Genomic DNA, 22,500 nt, shown 5'->3' with positions numbered 1-22,500 from the left:
CCCAACTCTCTCTCCCTGCCCACCTCAGCCTGATAGGCAGGGCTTGGTGTAGGCTCTGCCCCCTTTCTCCTCCTCCTCCTCCCTCACTCTCTGTGTGCTTTTACAGTCTGGACTGCTTTCACTTGCACATAACTGCTTTGTGTGATTTGAGATTACTGCTGTTTGTGCTGTTTGTCATACCACATTGTAACGTATGGCTAATGGCTCCTAATTTTGCAGTCCATGTTTCCTATCTAATCTCCTCTGTGACCTTGTTCCATTTCGCCTCTGTGTTTTTTGACACTCTCTCTCTCTTTGTGAAATCTCAATTTAAACAGCACAGAACAAACATCTCTCTCTCCCTCGATCTCTGTCTCTCTCCATTTCTCTCTCTCTCCATTTCTCTCTCCTCATCTCCCTCAATTTCCCTCTCCCTCCACCTCATTCTCTCACTCTATCGCTCTCTCTTTCCTCCTTTCTCTCTCTCTCTGTCCATGCATCCCTCTCCCTCCCTCAATTTCTCTCCCTCCCTCCATCTCTCTTCCTTTCCCTCCCTCCCTCCATCTCTCTTCCTCTCTCTTCCCTCCATCTCTCTTTCTCTCCCTCCCTCTATCCCTCTTCCCCTCTCCTCCCTCCATCTCTGTCTGAGACCAGCTGATGCTCTAGCTCCGCCCCAAAGCTTGGCAAACACGAGTCACCATCATTCTTACCCGGAACCCACCACAGCCAGCAACACGTTATTTTTCTGTTCTCCCTCCATCTCTGTCTGTCCTTCCCTCTCCTCCTTAGGCCACCTGTTTGCCTTTCATCTCCTCTCTGTTTGACAGCTCAAGGACTTCTATGAATGGTGGTGTTTCTCAACCCCCTCTCCTCCCCTCTCTCTCCCTCTCCTCCTATTGTCTGCCGTCTCTCCTGTGCATTACGGCACAGAAGTGCACTCTCAAAGGCCCTCCTAGATGGACCAAAGCTGCAGGTGTCTTCACAGACTCAACACTGGAGGGTCCATAGAAACATGTATGTAGATAACAGAGCGTGAGAGCCCATATGACATAATGCAGTAGATGGATAATAGTGTGGGGAGGTTATGGTATGATAATGCCTGTCCGTTGGTATGTATTCTGTTAGTGGGAAAGGATGTTTGTTACTATGTGAGGAATACCTCTGATAAGTGATGATATCCTGTATTGTTGATGAATATAACAACTTCCGCATGCCTACAATTGCATATATATATTTTTGGAAATACGAGTGATCCTCTGTAGCTCAGTTGTTAGAGCATGGAATTTGCAACACCAGAGTAGTGGGTTTGAATCCCAGACCCACCTCTATGAAAAATGTATGAACACATGACTGAAGTCACTTTGGATAAAAGTGTCTGCTAAATGGCATATTCATATTATTAATGAATAATTGATTTATAATAGCTCTGATATTTGCCCTGCCACGACAATCTCCCTTGGAAATCAGTGGCAACCCCAGTGAGACTTAGGAGATGAGGTAAATGTTCTGGTTGTTCCTGCTCAATTTAGCTAATTACCACATTTGAGTGATTATGACAAGATTGTTGAGATGTGTGGTTGAGTAGCACATAGTCATAATAGTACATGAGTCATGTCAAGGTAAAGTCATTATTTTAGATTGTACCCAATAATACCCAATGAACTACTTATGTTGACTTTCATATGCTTTATTATATGTTAGACTCATCTGTCTGTAGAGCTAATCAGAGATCTGTATCCCAGCTGAGAATTCTCCAAGCCTCCCCTGTGTGTGTGTGTGTGTGTGTGTGTGTGTGTGTGTGTGTGTGTGGTGTGTGTGTGTTGTGTGTGTGTGTGTGTGTGTGTGTGTGTGTGTGTGTGTGTGTGTGTGTGTGTGTGTGTGTGTGTGTGTGTGTGTGTGTGTGTGTGTGTTGTGTGTGTGTGTGTGTGTGTGTGTGTGTGTGTGTGTGTGTGTGTGTGTGTGTGTGTGTGTGCGTGTGCGTGTCCGCGTGCAGATGTGTGTGTGTCAGTGAGGCTCTGGGGTGACAGCGAGAGACAAACAAGCTCCCACTCCTCCCACCAAGTTCCACAGGGGCTTCTGTAAACACATGAACACACACCCTTCACACACCTCAGCCCTCCCATTCCCTCCTCCTCTCCCAGTCCCACCATGAGTCCTCTCCACCTCTCCCCCACCACTGGGTAGATTATTTCATGCGTCTCCTCCAACCCGGTCGATCACTTGGGGCTTGTGTGCTTGTACGTCAGCAGGTGGGAAATGGGACGCCTGTATCCCAGGCTGTCAAACAACAAGAAGCAGTTGTGACAGCCACCGTTCCCGTCTGATACACACACATAGAGATTGACACACAAGCATACACATACTAAGCACTCTTCCCAAGGGTGCACTCACACACACACACACACACACACACACACACACACACACACACACACACACACACACACACACACACACACACACACACACACACACACACACACACACACACACACACAGATCCCTCAGTGTGGATTTTATGAAAATACACCACTCTGCCACCCTGGCACGCTTTGCCGTCTTCACACACAAACAGCAGAGCTTAAAAGAGACTGCAATGCCAACAAGCCCCTCCAGCCATCCTACCACCTCACTACGCCACATCACAGTGTCATGCAAAAGCCAAATCAAATCAAATTTTAATGTATTCATCACATGCTTCGTAAATAGCAGGTGTGGACTAACAGTGAAATGCTTACCTTACCACCAACTGTGTCTCATAATGACCATCTTACCCATGCTAGACTACGGAGACGTAATTTATAGATCGGCAGGTAAGGGTGCTCTCGAGCGGCTAGATGTTCTTTTCCATTCGGCCATCAGATTTGCCTCCAAAGCTCCTTATAGGACACATCACTGCACTCTATACTCTCTGTATACCTGTCGCAAGACCCACTGGTTGATGCTTATTTATAAAACCCTCTTAGGTCTCACTCCCCCCTATCTGCGATATCTACTGTAGCCCTCATCCTCCACATACAACACCCGTTCTACCAGTCACATTCTGTTAAAGATCCCCAAAGCACACACATCCCTGGGTCGCTCCTCTTTCAGTTCGCTGCAGCTGGCGACTGGAACGAGCTGCAACAAACACTCAAACGGGACAGTTTTATCTCAATCTCCTCATTCAGAGACTCAATCATGGACACTCTTTGGTAGGCCGTCATTGTAAATAAGAATTTGTTCTTAACTGACTTTTGCCTAGTTAAATAAAGGTTAAATGTAAAATATATCTATCCCTATGCCATCTCATCATCCTTGCCACCCAGCGTAGAAACACACACCAACGTACACACACCACGGATTCCACACCAGGAACTTGGCATATGGGAGAGATGACCTTCACAGCTGGTGCAGAGGAACACCCATCTCTGTAGACTACAAACGAGTGCTTTGCTTGCACACTTAACTCGGCACTTTCCCTCTCTCCTCGCCCCTCCTCCACCCGCTGCTCCCTCGCTCCCCTCTCTCTCTCTCCTCACCTCACACTTCTAGTGTGACAACTCCTCACGAGACAGCCACAGCCTCTCAAGAACAGGAGCAAACCAAATGATAAAAGATGACACACTCTCACGCACACGCACACAAACACACACACACGCATGCACATGCACACACACACACGCACACATACACACACGCATACACAAACACACCCTGTCGGACAAGGTGACTGCGGCCATGGGCCTGTAGGATTTAATGAGCAACGGTCGGTGCCAAACTAAACTCACAGGCCCAAAATAGTTGCGGATAGCACAGGACAAACATGTGGCTCTGGAGCCCGGCCCATTCAAGGAGTTCTGTTTCCCTCCTGCCCTATCAGCACTAGTGCCAGGATCTTTATAGCTCCACACACATTACTCCTGCCATAAAGTCACCTAAGGAAACATGTATGTCTCACGCACACGTGCGCGAATGCACACACGTGCGTGAACATAGAAACTGACACGCACGCACACACACAGGCTTTAATGAGACCTATGTGGTAACAGACTAGCAACATTAATGATACGCACCCACACACTGACACACACACAGAAACACACACGTGTGAACACACATACGCTGATACATGCAAACACACACACGCATGCATGCAAGCACACACACACACACACACACACACACACACACACACACACACACACACACACACACACACACACACACACACCCTCTCCCCCTCTCACTCCAGTATTTCTCAACTTCTGTGGGGTATCTGCTGCGACTCTGGGTCTGTGTGTACTGTCTAGGTCCGTGTTGTTAGTGTCCTCTCTTGTGGTCCTAGCTAGCTAGCTCATTGAGATGTGGCTAGCTAGCTCATTGAGATGTGGCCAGCTAGCTCATTGAGATGTGGCCAGCTAGCTCATTGAGATGTGGCTAGCTAGCTCATTGAGATCTGGCCAGCTAGCTCATTGAGATGTGGCCAGCTAGCTCATTGAGATGTGGCCAGCTAGCTCATTGAGATGCAGCTAGCTTCTCGTGGCTAGCTAGCTTATTGAGAAGTTAGCCCTAGCCTAGTGTCCCACCCTGCCCGCGCCTCTCCTAATATGTGATAGCAGTTGTATGGCTGTGACATTCTATCTAGTGTTGACAGAACACTTACATATATACATCATACAGCATGATAAATAACATACTGTAAATAATCATCAGCAACATATCACAACCTGGAGGCGGGGGGGTCAATATAGTGTATTATGAAACGGTTACAGTGTAGTTCCGACCACGTAATCTGACTGGTCAAAAGTGCGTTCCAGCCTCAACGTTATTGAGCACAACATCAATGCTAGCCTTTGTGTTCCTGAAAAATGACCAAATCAATCCTGTATGATAAGCTAAGAGAAGCAAAACGGATTGTAGAGAGAGAGACATGTGCTATAGTGACTCACAAGCACTTAGAATCCAGAGATACAGGCTAGACACAGATTAATATACATGGAATGACATTTATTTATGACATAACTTGTCATTGACATGCAAGAGGATGTAAGAGCATCATACAGTATGTGTTTGTTTCAGCAACTGCCTAGTCTTTGTTGTTCCTCTCTTTTTCCAGATGTTTTCTCCACATTTTCTCTTGACAGTCTGTCTGATGAAGTAGCCTGTTTTCAAGAGGCAAGTGGACAACGACAGCACTTAAACCCTCCCTGGGGCTCACACACTTGTGGATAGGTGTGCAAGCATTTCATCATCATCACACTTGGGTGTCTGGGGGTGCGTGAATGTAAGTGTGTGTGTATGTGTATGTGTGTGTGTGTGTGTGTGTGTGTGTGTGTGTGTGTGTGTGTGTGTGTGTGTGTGTGTGTGTGTGTGTGTGTGTGTGTGTGTGTGTGTGTGTGTGTGTGTGTGTGTGTGTGTGTGTGTGTGTGTGTGTGTGTGTGTGTCACCATGTCTGCTTCATGTAAAGTACCAGTCAAAGGTTTGGACACACACCTACTCATTCCAGGGTTTTTCTTTATTTTTACTATTTTCTACATTGTAGAATAATAGTGAAGACATCAAAACTATGAAATAACACATATGGAATCATCATCTTTAACGTAGCCACCGTTTGCCTTGACAGCTTTGCATGCTCTTGGCAGTCTTTCCTTCTTAATGCATTTGAGCCAATTAGTTGTGTTGTGACAAGGTAGGGGTGGTATATTTGGTAAAAGACCAAGTCCATATTATGGCAAGAACAGCTCAATTAAGCAAAGAGAAATGACAGTCCCTCATTACTTTATGACATGAAGGTCAGTCAATACGGAACGTTTCAAGAACTTTGGAAGTTTCTTCAAGTGCAGTCGCAAAAAAACCATCAAGCGCTATGATGAAACTGGCTCTCATGAAGACCGCCACAAGAAAGGAAGACCCAGAGTTACCTCTGCTGCAGAGGATAAGTTCATTAGAGTTACAAGACTCAGTCACACTTAACCAGCATGGCTACCATAACATTCTGCAGCGATAGGCCATCCCATCAGTTTTTTTCTTAATGGGACTTATATTTTGTTGTTTTTCAACAGGACAATGACACAAACACAGCTCCAGGCGTGTAAGGACGATTTGACCAAGAAGGAGAGTCTTGGAGTGCTGCATCAGATGACCAGGCCTCCACAATCACCCGACCTCAACCCAATTGAGATGAGTTGGACCGTAGAGTGAAGGAAAAGCCAGTGCTCAGATTGTCAAATGGAACATACATTGTTAATTGAAATACACATTATAAAATAGAGTGAATCAAGAGACATAGAGTCTCTACAATCGAATTCCTAAAGATTTTGCCCTCAGGCTGAGCTGTTCATTAATTCCGCTCTAGTGAGTGGGACACATTGTGGTAGGACATACTGTAGCCCTGCCCTGTGACCATGTGTCATTACAATGAATTCACCCCCCCTCCCCCGCCCGATCCATGTGACTCTCCATCTCTTTTCCCATCTCTCCTTCTCTCTCTCGCTCTGCCTCTATCGTTCCATCTCTCCCTCCCCATCTCTTTCTCTCGGTGTCTCATCCTCTATCGTTCCATCTCTCCCCCTCTCTCACTCTGCATCCATTTCTGTTTATTTCTCCCTGTCTCCTTCCTCCCTCCCTCTCCCGCCATCATTCCTCATAGAGATAGGGATGAGGCCCAGAGTGCGAGGGACTGCTGAGTCCGCCAAACAAGACACCATGTGTTTGTCAAGAAGCGACAGATGGCAAAGGAGGAGAGAGGGAGCAGAGGAGAAAGTTTAGGCGTGACAAATAAGCAATAGATGTAGCAGCTCTGGAACTTTCCATTGGGGGAACAAGTGACAACAGAGTCAGTTTCAGTCCCAGAGAAGGGTAAGGTGAGGCTGGTCCTTTCCCCATCACCCAATGCATAAGGTGATTTACTAGATGGGAGGACTGTGTTCTTGCCCCAATGTCACCTGAGGCTCTGAACAGCTCCAGTGCCTGCTGTGAGTAACACTGGCTCTGCTAAGCTAGGGGACACCCTCAGGGTACTTTCTACAGCTAAAATGCCATGCACAGAAGCCACACAAACGCACTAACACACACCAACATACAGTACATGAATGCAGATACAAGCATGCATGCAGGCAGGTATGTGCGTGCACACACCCAGACACACACACACACACAGCTTCCTACTGGGCTGAAGCCAAGGGATATAAGAGCAATAAACAAAAGAGGAAGTAGCCATAAAGCTGTCGGGTGGCCGTGAGGAGCCTCTGAGGACTGTGTGTTCTCTCCTCTTCCTCTCCCTCTCTCTGTTCTCTCTCGCTCTCTCCATTCTCCTCTCTCTCTCTCTCTTTCTCTCTCTCTCTCTCTCCGTTTCACTTTCCCCTCACTCCGATGTCTCTCTCTCTCTCTCAGTTCTGCTCTGAATCTCCAAAGGGCCGTCAGCTGGCTGGCTGGCAGCACTTCATCACTCTTCCACAATGCCTCACCTAATCGCCTCTCCTCACCTCAGCCCAGACGACCATTAGGACCCCTCCTCTGCTGCCCGGTGCTCACAGCACTGCCTGTCTGACACCCCATCCATCACGGGTCAATCTGTGCCCTCTGTAGCCAGGCAATGTGACGGAAACCTCTGGTGACACCCACTTCTCAAATGACGCACAAATGACGCCTTATTCCCAGACAATTTTCTAAGGCACCTGTTGATTAACCTATGCAAACAAATAATCGAATCAAATGAAATTGTATTTGTCACATGCTTCGTAAACAACAGGTGAAATGCTTACTTACGGGCCCTTCCCAACGATGCAAAGGAATAAATATAGAAAATATAATAAATAAACAATGAGTAAATTGGCTATATACACGGGGTACCGGTACCAAGTCGATGTGCAGGGGTACGAGGCAATTGAGGTAGCTATGTACATATAGATAGGGATAAAGTGACTAGGCAACAGGATAGATAATGAATAGTAGCAGCAGCGTACAGTATGTGATGAGTCAAAAGTTTTTGTGCAAAGAGTGTCAATGCAGATAGTCCGGGTAGCTATTCCGTTAACTACAATACATAGTATTCTTATGGCTTGGGATAAGAATCTGTTCAGGGTCCTGTTGATTCCAGTCTTGGTGCATCGGTACCGCTTGCAGTGGGGTAGCAGAGAGAACAGTCTGTGACTTGGTTGGCTGGAGTCTTTGACAATTTTTAGGTCCTTCCTCTGACACCGCCTGGTATAGAGGTCTTGGATGGCAGGGAGCTGGGCCCCAGTGATGTACTGGGTCGTACGCACTGCCCCAGGTAGCGCGGCCACGCAGTTGTGGGTAAACAGGGAGTACAGGAGGGGACAAAGCACGCATCCCTGAGGGGCCCTCATGTTGAGGATCAATGTGGCGGATGTGTTGTTGCCTACCCTCAACACCTGGGGCAGCCTGTCAGGAAGTCCAGGATCCAGTCGCAAAGGGAGTTGTTCAGTCCCAGTGATGAGCTTGGAGGGTATTATGGTGTTGAATGCTGAGCTGTAGTCAATGAACAGCGTTCTCACATAGGTGTTCCTCTTGTCCAGGTGGGAGAGGGCAGTGTGGAGTACAATATAGATTGCGTCATCTGTGTATCTGTTGGGGCGGTACCTGGGTCCAGGGTGTCTGGGATGATGTGAGTGCGTTTAGACAGGTTACCTTGGCGTTCTTAAGCACAGGGACTATGGTGGTCTGCTTGAAACATAGTAGATATTACAGACTGGGTCAGGGAGAAGTTGAAAATGTCAGTGAAGACACCCGTCAGCTGGTCAGCGCACGCTCCGAGTACACGCCCTGGTAATCCGCCTGGCCCCGCGGCCTTGTGAATGCTGACCTGTTTAAAGGTCCTACTCACATCGGCTACGGAGAGCGAGATCACACAATCGTCTGGAACTGCTGCCGCTCTCCGGGGCCATATGTTAAAACGGAGGGGGAGGTGAAGCAAGACAAAACCGAGACCAGGTCTCTAACGCGTGTCAAACGAAGAGCTGTAGAAAATAAGATATGTCATTCAGCAGACGCGTTCATCCAAAGCGACTTACAGTCACGCTTATATTTTACATATGGGGTGTATCCAGGGAATCGGACCCACTACTCTGGTGTTACAAGCGCCACGTTCTACCAACTGAGCTAATGACAGTAATACAAATGTGTGAGGAATAACAAATACCCTTTCTATTATGGCAGTGATTGCAGTGTCATGTAATCAGAATGTATTTAGCTCATCGCTAGTGCTCGCCTTGCTGCTACGTAGCTCTGGGGCTGTGGAACGTAATTGTTTCTCTCATTCCTCTACGGGAAGAAGAGTCAGCTTCTACTGTATTCATACCCTCCAAACACACACACACACACACACACACATATACGTACACCACAGGAGGCTGGTGGCACCTTAATTGGGGAGAATGGGCTTGTGGTAATGGCTGGAGCGGAATAGGTGGAATGGTATCAAATACATCAAACGCATGGTTTCTATGTGTTTGATGCCATTCAATTTTCTCCGTTCCGGCCATTATTATGAGCCGTCCTCCCCTCAGCAGGCTCCTGTGACGTACACACATACACACACCTTCCCCCTCCCTTCTTCTATCCCTCTATGTCTGAATTGAACAGCTCAAGACTTGTTTTGTTCTGCGACAGTGAGCCCAGTCAGTCCGTTTCCCCTTCTCTTTCTTCGTCCTCTGGGCAAAAATGTAATTTATTTCATTTGTGTCATAAATCAATTACCTGGTTCTCATTCTATTTGCTGAGAGGGATGACAGAGCCAGAGCTGACAGCGGGGTTAACCCCTCGCCCACCCTGGTCCTGGGAGCCAGCCACCAGGATGGGAGGAGAGAAGGAGGAGGAGAGAGAAAACAGAGAGAGAGGGGGGGGCAAGGGGGAGAGGGACAGAGAAAGAGAGGAACAGAGAGAGAGAGAGACAGAGAGAGAGGTACAGATGAGGGATGAAACATGACCATTTGATTTCACATTATGCGATCCCACTGCCATGAGCCTACAAAGCTATTGAAACCCTACTGAAAAGTTCCATGCAACAGAATACAAAAGTCATCCAGTAGTATTCCATCCATAGCTGTGTCAACAAATCTGAACATCCACAGTTACAATACAATAAAAACACTAGTGACAACATCCCCAGGTGTGGATATTAATATGGGGGGGAAATGATTCCTCCTTTGAGAGAGATTTGTTTGGAGCTTAGCTAAGCAGACTTTCTCTGCCGTCTCTGACGCACAAAATGGAACGGGCACCAATTGCCGTTTTAATAGATTTCTGGCAAGTCATTTATGACTGCAGATAAGAAACACAGAGCTGTGTGTCCCATCTCTGTGGGAGTCGGTGTGTGATCCTGCAGGGAGTGTGTGTGTGAGAGAGAGATAAAGGTATTGAGAGAAAGATATTGCTGTGTGTGTGTGTGTAATTGTTTGTCTTACATGCACATACTGTACTATGTATTCAGTTCTAAAAGACAGTCTTAAAACATGATACACACTAACAATAAAGGACATTCAACATGATATCTACACATAACCAGACATACACAGATACAGTTGAAGTCGGAAGTTAACATACACTTAGGTTGGAGTCATTAAAACTCGTTTTTCAACCACTCCACAAATGTATTGTTAACAAAATATAGTTTTGGCAAGTTGGTTAGTGTCACACCCTGACCATAGAAAGCTGTTGATTTTCTATTTTGGTTGGGGTGTGATAGTGACTAGAGTGGGTCATCTAAGTGAATTGTATTTCTATGGTGGCCTGATATGGTTCCCAATCAGAGGCAGCTGTTTATCGTTGTGTCTGATATTTAGGTAGCCATTTCCCCCATTGTGTTTGTGGGATCTTGTCTACAGATAGTTGCCTGTGTGCACACCAGTAGCGGCACGTTTCGGTTGTGCTTTTTGTTCGGTGAGTTTCGATTGATTAAAATATGTGGAACTCTACTCACGCTGCGCCTTGGCCTACTCCTTGGCCTACTCCTTTCGACGATCGTGACAGTTAGGACATCTACTTTGTGCATGACACAAGTAATTTTTTCCAACAATTGTTTACAGACAGATTATTTCACTTATAATTCACTGTATCACAATTCCAGTGGGTCAGAAGTTTACATACACTAAGTTGACTGTGCCTTTAAAACAGCTTGGAAAATTCCAGAAAATTATGTCATGCCTTTAGAAGCTTCTGAACCTGTGGGTGTATTTCAAGGCCTACCTTCAAACTCAGTGCCTCGTTGCTTGACATCATGGGAAAATCAAAAGACATCAGCCCAGACCTCAGAAAAAAAATGATAGACTTACACAAGTCTGGTTCCTCCTTGGTAGCAATGTCCAAACGCCTGAAGGTACCACGTTCATCTGTACAAACAATAGTATGCAAGTATAAACACCATGGGACCATGCAGCCGTCATACCGCTCAGGAAGGAGACGCGTTTTGTCTCCTAGAGATGAACGTACTTTGGTGTGAAAAGAGCAAATCAATCCCAGAACAACAGCAAAGGACCTTGTGAAGATGCTGGGGGAAATGGGTACAAAAGTATCTATATCCACAGTAAAACGAGTCCAATATCGACATAACCAGAAAGGCCGCTCAGCAAGGAAGAAGCCACTGCTCCAAAACCGCCATAAATAAGCCAGACTACGGTTTGCACCTGCACATGGGGACAAAGATCGTACTTTTTGGAGAAATGTCCTCTGGTCTGATGAAACAAAAATAGAACTGTTTGGCTATAATGACCATCATTATGTTTGGAGGAAACCGGTACAAAAGTATCTATATCCACAGTAAAACGAGTCCTATATCGACATAACCTGAAAGGCCGCTTGCAAGCCAAAGAACACCATCCCAACCGTGAAGCACGGGGGTGGCAGCATCATGCTGTGGGGGTGCTTTGCTGCAGGAGGGACTGGTGCACTTCACAAAATAGATGGCTTCATGAGGTAGGAAAATTATGTGGATATATTGAAGCAACATCTCAAGACATCAGATAGGAAGTTAAAGCTTGGTCGCAAATGGGTCTTCCAAATGGACAATGACCCCAAGCATACTTCCAAAGTTGTGGATAACAAAGTCAAGGTATTGGAGTGTCCGTCACAAAGCCCTGACCTCAATCCTATAGAAAATATGTGGGCAGAACTGAAAAAGCATGTGCGAGCAAGGAGGCCTACAAACTTGACTCAGCTCTCTATGTGTTTCAGTGTCACAGCTGTATGAGCCCAGTCCAGCCGGTACCAGCCAAGCAGAGTCCAGCCCACCCCAGCCGATACCGGCCAAGCAGAGTCCAGCCCACCCCAGCCGGTACCAGCCAAGCAGAGTCCAGCCCACCCCAGCCGGTACCGGCCAAGCAGAGTCCAGCCCACCCCAGCCGGTACCAGCCAAGCAGAGTCCAGCCCACCCCAGCCGATACCAGCCAAGCAGAGTCCAGCCCACCCCAGCCGGTACCAGCCAAGCACTTCCCATCCCCAACATACCAGTGTCTCTCTCTCTGTCTCTCTGCTGGGGCTGTCTGTGAAAGGACAGCTGCTCGTCTCGTGAATGTCTCTAACCCAAAAGTGTCAAAGAGTGAACACACAGACACGCATGAATGTATGCATGTAAGGCACGCATAGACAAAAACACATACACTCAAAATGTCCTCGCTGAGGTCAACAGAGATCAGACAATGAAAATACAATTATTTTATATTTTATATCTGTCACTAATGCTGGGGAAACACGTCTGTCACTAATCATGCATGGAGTGTGGCAGCGTTTCTCAGCCAACCCATGCATTTTTAAGCAACCGTGTGCCATTGGTGCCCAAGGCTGGCGCTCTCTCTCTCTCTCATCATTCTCTTTTTCTTCTTTCTCTCTCTCTCTCTCACAATCTATCTTCTTTTCCCCTGTCTGTCCTTTTCTCTAAAAGGTACTCCATCACCACATCTCCTCCCCTGTGTCTCCGTCTCTCTTTCCAGTCCTTTTCACTCGGTTTTGACGCTAAAGCCAGTCTCAAGGGAAGCAGAAGAATGGGCAACCTTAAGGGCCCCGCCAAAATAAATGGAGAAATCTGAGAGAAAGGAAGACTTTATTTTCTCTTTCTGTCTGGACGTTCAACCACTGTGAAGTAACTTTGTCTCTTTATCGTGGCCTCACTATCTGTCAGTGTAGGAGCTCTTCTCTCTTTTCTCTCTGGTTGAAGCTGAAGGAGAGGCTTAACATGCTGCTCGGACGTGCATTTGTTACCACACAGCTCCCTGCTTCCTCGACGCTCGTTTCCAACAGCAACAGTGGCTGACTTTGTTGAAAGCAAAGAGACACATAATAACACTGAGGAGGATACAGTGTATGGACAACAGATACACTGCTCAGTATCAAAATCCAGCGCGGCATCTAAAATGAAGGGTCTGATTTCTGTTTTCCATGAACTTGAATATAACAGGATAACAAAATACCTAGGCCCACAGTACAGATTCACATGGTTTCAACTAATAAAAGAACATTGTTTATTTAGCCATTTGGAATAACTATTCCTTGATTTCTGACCGTAGTTACAAAGCTATAACACAGAACTTTTCAATAATAACACATTGTCAAATACATGTGTGCCAATTGTACTGTACGAAGCGTTTTGTTGTGCTTGTCTGCTACGTCGACCGGCTCAAGACCCTCCACAATGAAGAGGACACATACAAGCGAGGGGATAGGAGAAATGAAAAGCACATCTCGCCACATCTCATCTCTGCCTCTCTCTCACCCAACCACCCCACCTGTGTGTGTGTGTGTGTGTGTGTGTGTGTGTGTGTGTGTGTGTGTGTGTATAAAAGTAGGGGGAGGGGTTCATTGACCATTTAGCCCATGCATGTGTGCATTTACCCTGTCCACTCAGCCGTTGGGCACAGAGGCTGGCTCTCTATAGGCCAAGGGCCACTTTATGGGCCCTTTTAAAAGCTACATTAAAACCAAAGGGGCAGCTGGTGCCCTTATCAGAGCTTCAGCGCCCAGCAAGTGGGAAAGTGAAGGAGTAAATATTTATTCAAAAGAGGCAGCTGGCCCACTGAAGGTTTTAGGCCGAGGAGACAGAGTTTACCGTAAAACAGGTGATCTGGTGTGTGCGTGTGTGTGTGTGTGTCTGTGTGTGCCGGAGTGAGTGTGTACTGTTGCATTTTTGTAATTCTACCACCAGGCAGTGAGCCTAACCTTCAGGGAGATATTCAGTGTCATCAGAGACTGCAGCTCTCTACCTAGAAGATCCAGCAAATAAAAGCACTGTGCCTTACAACAGACCCTGTAATACACATGCAGCCTAGCCACTCCTCTCTCTTCAGCTCCAGCACCAGACCAATCCGTCACGTCATTGAGTGAACGGATGGCATACACAGACAGACATGGTTAATAGGATATCCAGTCGTTACCTCCAAGGGGTCAATAGCTTTCATCGTCAAACAGATTATGCGACCACATCCTAAACGCCCTGTAGCACAACGTGCCGTTGCCTCCATGACCCTTCAGCAACCTCTCCCCATGGTAACCAATGCACTCCGGAACACAGATTAGAACGCTCCGTGGTCGCCATGGACCCCAGATCCGATCTCCGTGGTTATGGGGCCAGCGGAAGATCCCTCGGGTGATGAACACGTGACGATAAGGGTTTAGTCTGTCCTGTTACCGTGGCAACAGGCTCAGCCATCCCCACCAGGCTCCTAGGTTTAAGACACGTTTTGCTCCGGAGATATTATTACGTCTCAAAACGCAGTCAGTCAGAGCAATCGGAGATGATCACCAAGAGGAGGGAGCTTCCCCACGGAGCAATGAGAAGATCAAGGATGGTGCACCGTTTTTCAGTCACCTTCACTGTGTATCACGCATTTTAAACTTCACAGAAACAAACAGAACTTTTGACCCAATAGAAAATGTCTTTGTTCAAGTCTGTGGTTGAGGACAACATTTCTTAACCTCTTGGATGAATCTCAGATATTTGGAAGTGATAAGCGCTACATGCGCCGTCAAGTGCGATCCAGCAGTTCCTGTTCCACAACCAATCAGCACCAACCAACACTGCTGCCTGGTATAACAGGTATAGGCCTGAGAGACAATTTATACCTGATCCGAAAATGTGGTCGGAGGCGCCGTATGGATGGTGTGACGCAACTGTGGAGCCTCCGGAGGCCAAATGGAGCTCGGTACCGCACCTCTGTGTGCCTCTCATATTTTGGTACAATGTGGAGGTCTCCGTATAGCTCCGCGTTGACATGATTGGTTGACGGAAGGTGAGGGCGGGAGGTCCTGCAAAAACACAAACTCACTTCCTTGACAACTGCCTTCACAACAGCTCTGCTCAGCTCGGCGAAGCACAAGAAGGATGAATGCCCTGACTTCTACAGACGCCATATCACCATATCAAATGCTGCACGGCCAATGCAGACATCGGATTGACCGTACAGCGCCTTTAATGCCCAGGAGTTTACGCTGCTGCTACTCTCTGTTTATCATATATGCATAGTCACTTTAACTATACATTCATGTACATACTACCTCAATTGGCCCGACCAACCAGTGCTCCTGGGCTATCTGCATTGTGTCCCACCACTCGCAAACCCCTCTTTTTACGCTATTGCTACTCTCTGTTCATCATATATGTATAGTCACTTTAACCAAATCTACATGTACATACTACCTCAATCAGCCCGACTAACCGGTGTCTGTATATAGCCTCGCTACTGTTATTTTCAAATGTCTTTTTACTGTTGTTTTATTTCTTTACTTACCTACACACACACACACACACACACACACACACACACACACACACAGAAACACACAAAAACACACACCTTTTTTTCCGCACTATTGGTTAGAGCCTGTAAGTCAGCATTTCACTGTAAGGTCTACACCTGTTGTATTCGGCGCACATGACAAGTAAACTTTGATTTGAGTTGAGTTGAGGAGAAGCAAGGACACACCTCCCTCTAGTGGAGTGATGAGAAATAACATGGGTACGTGTTGTTTCCACTCAATACAAGACTGGAAATACATTGACTCACTCCTCTGGTTCTCTCCAGTGGGCAAAACATATAAGACACGTTGACGGCAGCGACAGACGAACACTGCAGGTCACTAAATGAAAAAGAGGCCTCAAAGGCAAATGTGATTCACAGGGTGAGCTTGGTTAACAGATAACTCATGTGAATGCATCTGTTCAGTTCAATTAAAAGAGCATTGGACTGGTTAAGGCTTGTATAATACCACCCTCTTGAAGGAAGCCGAGGGGAACAGCAGATAGGGGGAAAACACCTGTAGACAGAGCAGTAGCCTAACTTTAGATATTACCAGTGGTGGAAAAGGGACCCATTTGTCATACTTGAGTAAAAGTAAAGATAAGATCAATAGAAAATTACTCAAATAAAAGTAAAAGTCATGCAGTAAAATACCTCTTGAGTAAAAGTCTAAAAGTATTTGGTTTTAAATATACTATAAGTGTCAAAAGTATATGTAATTACTATAATATACTTTTTTTTTTAATTTACGGATAGCCAGGGGCACACTACAACATTCAGACGTCATTTACAAACGAAGCATGTGTGTTTAGTGAGTCCACCAGATCAGAGGCAATAGCGATGATCAGTTACCTTGATATGTGCATGAATCAGACCATTTTCCTGTCCTACTAAGCATTCAAAAAGTAACGAGTACTTTTGGATGTACGGAGTAAAAAGTGCAATATTTTCTTAAGGAATTAAGTAAAAGTAGTCAAAAATATCAATCGTAATGTACAGATACCAAAATAAAACGACTTAAATAGGACTAAAGTATTTTTTTACATAAGTACTTTACACCACTGGATATAACCTTATCTAATGTACAAACCTTCTATTTACGTCAATGCATTACTGTACATTAATGACACTGATCTCAAAGTAGGACTTAGCCCTCAATATACAACAGTCTTGCATTTGACATCAGAACAGTCTAACACGCAGATGGGGGGCCAATGTCATCATACACAGTCCGTTTCTGCAGTGTGAGCTGTAACAGTAGCTGTCTCTGAGCAGAAAGGCCTCGTGTTCAGTGTGTTCTGAATCTTGGGAGGCGGGGTGGAGGAGTGAGGAAGGTGAAGGTGTGAAAGGAAAGTCCGTCTTGAGGTTGAAGGGGGACGGGTGTGGTACTATCACCTCCTTCACGAAACCCATAAACTCTCGGAATCAGTTCGCAACCGATTTCACGCTCAGCCGACGCATGCCTCGTAATAACTTTCCCTTAAATAAGATGCTGAGTTGCTTTCACGTTATGAAGAACAACAAAACCAAAAGCCATTTACAGGAAGGAGAATGAGCCTGTAGAATCTTCCCACCACCCAAACATGACTTGATAATGTTAAATGGGTACACTATGGTGTGCAGTGTAGGACAAAAGAGGTCATGTCAGGGGCAACACAATACAAAAACCTCCCTTGCGAGAGAGGAGACCGAACAAGCACAGGTGGACATTTGCTCGCTTACCCAGCCCTCCTCCAAATTAAGCCCCCCCCCCCCCCCCCCAAAAAGAAAAACCTAGCAGAGAGTAAATGCCACGCTCCAAAAATAGCTTCCGCTGATCCTTGCAGACAGTTAACATTTCCACCTGGGCAACAAACAAAAAAACGATGAAACAAACACGATTTCCTCTCAGATGGATAATAGCCCCCGTTGTTGACACGTTTGCTGTGTTGTTGGCGGTTGGAGGAGCACGGTGACAGCTGCATTGTGTGAGTCATTTCTTTTAGAATCGGTCTCCGAGCCTTGAAGATGGTCAACATTTATACCTGTTGCAAATGGATTAATTAGCCCCCCCCAAAAAACGACATCTCTCAGATAATAATATGGGTAATGAAGTGAAGGTCCCGTGGTGAAGTGTGAACCAGGCATCTAAAAGGCCCAGAGCCAGACATGTTACCGCTGCTCCAAGAAAACTAGCTCACATGCAGAGGCACACGTGCACTCCTGTGTGTGTGTGTATGTGTGTGTGTCTGTGTGTCTGTGTGCGCGTGCATGCGTATATAAATTTGTGTGTGAGTACTGTCTAAGGGGGGTTCAGTGGGGGATAATGTGGAATTAGCCTTGCTGCACAGCTCCTAATTGCCTCCTGTAGGATTACAGAGATAATAGCAGCAGCTGCAGCCCCGGTGGACATACAGCACATCACATCTCCCTATAGGATCAACATCTGCACGGTGCACAGTCAGTCACAGAGAGAGAGAGGGGGGGGGGGGGGAGACAGACAGACAGACAGACAGACAGACAGACAGAGAGGGAGAGAGACAGACAGACAGAGAGAGAGGTGGGGAGAAAGGGAGGGAAAGAGGGATCGAGAGGGTGAAAGGGAGAGAGAGAGGGGGTAGAGAGAGAGAGACGAGAAATGGAGAGAGATGGAGAGCGAGACGGGGAGATGGCAGGGGGGTCAGAGGGGAGAGAGAGAGAGGGGACAGAGGTGGAGAGAGATGGAGATGGAGAGGGGAACAGAGGGGAGAGGGTTGGGCAGAGACAGCAGACAGAGAAGAGGATCACGACAACACTCATCTGACATGACAATGTGTCTGTCCATCACCTTCCTGCTCTGACAGTATGGCCGCATCCCAAGTGGCAACCTATTCCCTATAGTGCACTACTTTTGACCAGAGGGCTCTGGAAAAGGAAAGGAAGGTGGGTAGTGCAGTATAAGTAGTGCACTGTAAAGGGAATCGGGTACCATTGAGACACAGCATATGTCCACACACCAGACATGGAAGTCATTGATCATCTCAGTAACGTAGCTATAGTTTAAACATTTCAACCCAAGATGACTTTCGGAGAAAAGTGTGAAACATAAGAAAAGATATCGGTAAAAAAAACATGAACCTATGAAAACTATTGACAAAAAAACTCTAGATTAGAACAATGCTCCTTAATGACACCTGGAGACAAAACCACCGTGAACTTTTACCTGTCAACAGACAGACGGGCGCTCAGCATCCAGAGAAGCATGTTTATATAATGACTGGGGAGTGGTGCGTATTATGGCTGTTTTCTCCTTCTTCCACAAGAAAAACGCCTCAGGTCAAACACCGTTTTCAGCAAAAAAGAGACAAACAGACAAAAGAGAAGGTAAACGCAGACAGAGAAAGGAGAGGACTCACCACATTTTGCGAGGCATCTTTGCACGGTGCGAGTTACCCGACCTCCACTCCTCCTTTCAACCCTCTGTCTGTCCTCACTATCTCCTCACAAACACACACAAACACACACAAACACACACACACACTCAGCCCTGATTATAGCGATATTAATGAGGTGGTGTGCTTTGGGTGCAATTGAATGCAGAGAGCTCTCTTTGTTGTGGCAGGGGAACGAGGAGGCTAGAAAGGAGGGAGAGAGGGGGGAGGGAGTTGTTGACAGCCTCTCATATACGCAGGAGCATCGCCCGCTTGGTCCATCAGCAAATCCACACTGACCTGCTCTGACATGCAAGTAAGCCAGCACACACACACACACACACACACACACACACACAAACAGTAACACATACTGTACTAAAAAGGCTTTGACTTTCCAGAATTTGTTTAATGATTTCAGAGAAATGGGCAAAACAATTATACTACACCAAAACACACACACACACACACACACACACACACACACACACACACACACACACACACACACACACACACACACACACACACACACACACACACACACACACACACACACACACACACACACACACACACACACACACACACACACAGGGCTCTAATGAGAGCTGTGAGTGAGGGGGAAGGAGTGCGACAGCTCTACAGCAGCCGGTGAACAACAGACACACACCTGCAGCCAGCTGCGTTGAAGTTCCCCCTCTCCCTCCACCCCGGCCCCCTGTTCTCTCACCAACATGCCCGGGTACGTGACCTCGCTTGGGGGGCACACAGTGGGGAGCTCCAGGGAGCTACAGTGGCAGCGGGAACCTGGCTCTCCGCTGCTCCCTGCTCAGCCTTCCACAGACAGACACACACAGACACGCACACCCAGCAGCCCCACAACCCAGTCAGCCAGTTGACCAGCACTAGTCAGTACAGTTATAGCAGGAGCATGGCCCGCACTCAGTCACGACTACCTCATTCATATTCAGGCCCACTCCAAACAGCATTATACAAACAGACAGGCAACAGGCCAATCTTATTCAACATATCCTGTGTGGGGCGGCATGTTAAAATACACCTCTATTGCCTACATTGTGCACCACTCATAGTGCGCTACCAAAAGTAGCCACCACGTAGGGAATATGGTGCCATTTGGGATGCAGCCTTGATTTGGAGGGTCTCCAACGGACCACAGAGTAGGGTGTACTCCTCCTGGTTCTACTCACCGTCAAGGGGACAGGGAGAGTGGAAAGGGTAGATGTATCAATTAGAGAATGAGAAGTTAAGGAAGAGAAAGAGAAGAAGAAAAACTAATTGATGTGTATCTGTGCGTGGCAGTGAACTTGGTCATCCCATGGGCGGCTATGAATAGCTGTGCGGTTGTGAAGCCGAATCCGGATCAATGTACATGTCCAACGGGAGACTAACACAGACAACTACATCTCTAGCTTTACCACAAAATCCACCTCTCGTCGCTACGGCAACGTCTATTACAGGGGTGGGCTACGTTTTTGGCTCGAGGGCCACATCGGGATTTCGGACAGGCTGTCTTGTGCCTTTTACTGAGGAGTGGCTTCCATCTGGCCACTCTACCATAAAAGGCTGATTGGTGGAGTGCTGCAGAGATGTTTGTCCTTCTCCCATCTCCACAGAGGAACTCTGGAGCTCTGTCAGAGTGACCATCGGGTTCTTGGTCACCTCCCTGAATAAGGCCCTTCTCCCCCGATTGCTCAGATTGGCCAAGCGGCCAGCTCTAGGAAGAGTATTGGTGGGTCCAAACGTCATCCATTTAAGAATGATGGAGGTTATTGTGTTCTTGGGGACCTTCAATGCAGCAGACATATTTTGCTACCCTTCCACAGATCTGTGCCTCGACACAATCCTGTCTCGGAGCTCTACGGACAATTCCTTTGACCTCATGGCTTGATTTTTGCTTGGGCATGCATTGTCAACTGTGGGACCTTATATAGACTGGTCTGGCCTCTCCAAATCATGTCCAATCAATTGAATTTACCACAGGTGGAGTTCAATTAAGTTGTAGAAACATCTCAAGGATGATCAATGGAAACAGGATGCACGTGAACTCAATTTAATTTCGAGTCTCATAGAAAAGGGTCTGAATACTTATGGAAATAAGGTATTTCTGCTCTAAAAACCTGTTTTCGATTTGTCATTATGGGCTATTGTGTGTAGATTGATGAAAAAAAATATTGAATCAATTTTAGAATAAGGCTGTAACGTAACAAAATGTGGAAAAAGTCAAGGGGTCTGAATACTTTCCAAATGCACTATATATTGTTATCTTTATTTAATCAGTCACCATTGAGACCAGTGTGTCTTTTACAAGGGAGCCCTGCAAATACAATTACAGAAAATACAAGATATATATATATACATTTCTTTTTTAAATTGTATTTATTATAATTATTATTTTTTACTCAAACCTCCCGCGGCCCGGATTGAATGGGCTCGAGTTTCCCACCCATGCCCTATTAGCAAGACTCCTTGAGGCGGTCTTCCTCCACTCAGGTAGACACAATCACGCAAACACCTACGCACACAGCGGCTCAGTTTGTGTGTGTCTGGCTGCCTGCCATGCTCATCATAACAGGAGAAGCAGTCAACCATCCCCTCAGCACTGTAGGGTCAATTCCAGTATGTGTAGCCAACCATGGAGGAGATTGGAAAGGCTAAGAGAGCAACTTCATACCATCCTGAACTCTAACGCTGGGAAAGCATGGCAGTCACTAATCATGCGTGGAGTGTGCCAGCGTTTCTCAGCCAACCCACACATTTTTAAGCAAGCATGTGCCATTTTGCCCAAGGCTCTCCTTCCCCCTTCTTACATTTAAGTATTTAGCAGACGGGCACCCCATGGGAATCGAAATCACGACCCTGGTGTTGCAAGCGCCATGCTCTACTGGTGTTGCAAGCGCCACGCTCTACTGGTGTTGCAAGCGCCACGCTCTACTGGTGTTGCAAGCGCCACGCTCTACCAACTGAGCCACACGGGACCTTCTTCTCCTTCTCCTCACACTCCCCATCTTCTCTTCCTCTCCCCGTCCCTCCCCCTCTCCCCCACTGCTCTTCTCTCTCTCGCCCCCTCCTTTTAACTCTCTCTGTGAATGCAGATATTCTGCGACAGCCCCCGCATCACAGCGTGTGAACTCCCACAAGGCAGTCAGCGAAGGAGGAAAAACAGTTGCAAAAAAGGACAGTAGAATAGTACATGACTGTGGATAAATAAATGGTGTATAGTTCAGTGGATGCGGACCGGAGATTAAATCACAGAGGGCCACGGGGCCTTCGGCTCCTCTCAACTCAGTGTCAATGGAACACTTACCGGCCTTTCAGAGCTGCGATTGTGGACTTGTCAATCCTAGAGAGTGTGGAGAGGGAGAGAGGGGAGAGAGAGAGAGAGA

General features: G+C 46.8%; 1 protein-coding gene across 6 annotated transcripts in view; it reads right to left on the bottom strand.

Annotated features, from left to right (window-relative positions):
- Positions 1-22,500, bottom strand: part of LOC109905515 (rap1 GTPase-activating protein 2) — a 100,398-nt gene that overhangs the window by 61,546 nt on the left and 16,352 nt on the right. For 4 of the 6 annotated variants that reach the window (XM_031790555.1, XM_031790554.1, XM_031790565.1 and 1 more), the window contains exon 2: positions 22,422-22,457. In XM_031790555.1, the coding sequence (XP_031646415.1) occupies positions 22,422-22,457 (36 nt within the window). Of the gene's footprint in view, positions 362-22,421; positions 22,458-22,500 lie in introns of those variants that run through there. The other 2 variants (XM_031790556.1, XM_031790553.1) reach the window with 2 other exon arrangements.

Source organism: Oncorhynchus kisutch, linkage group LG15 (genome assembly GCF_002021735.2).
Source record: "Oncorhynchus kisutch isolate 150728-3 linkage group LG15, Okis_V2, whole genome shotgun sequence".
Classification (NCBI taxonomy): Eukaryota; Metazoa; Chordata; class Actinopteri; order Salmoniformes; family Salmonidae; genus Oncorhynchus; species Oncorhynchus kisutch.
This window is presented reverse-complemented; position numbering and strand designations above follow the sequence as displayed.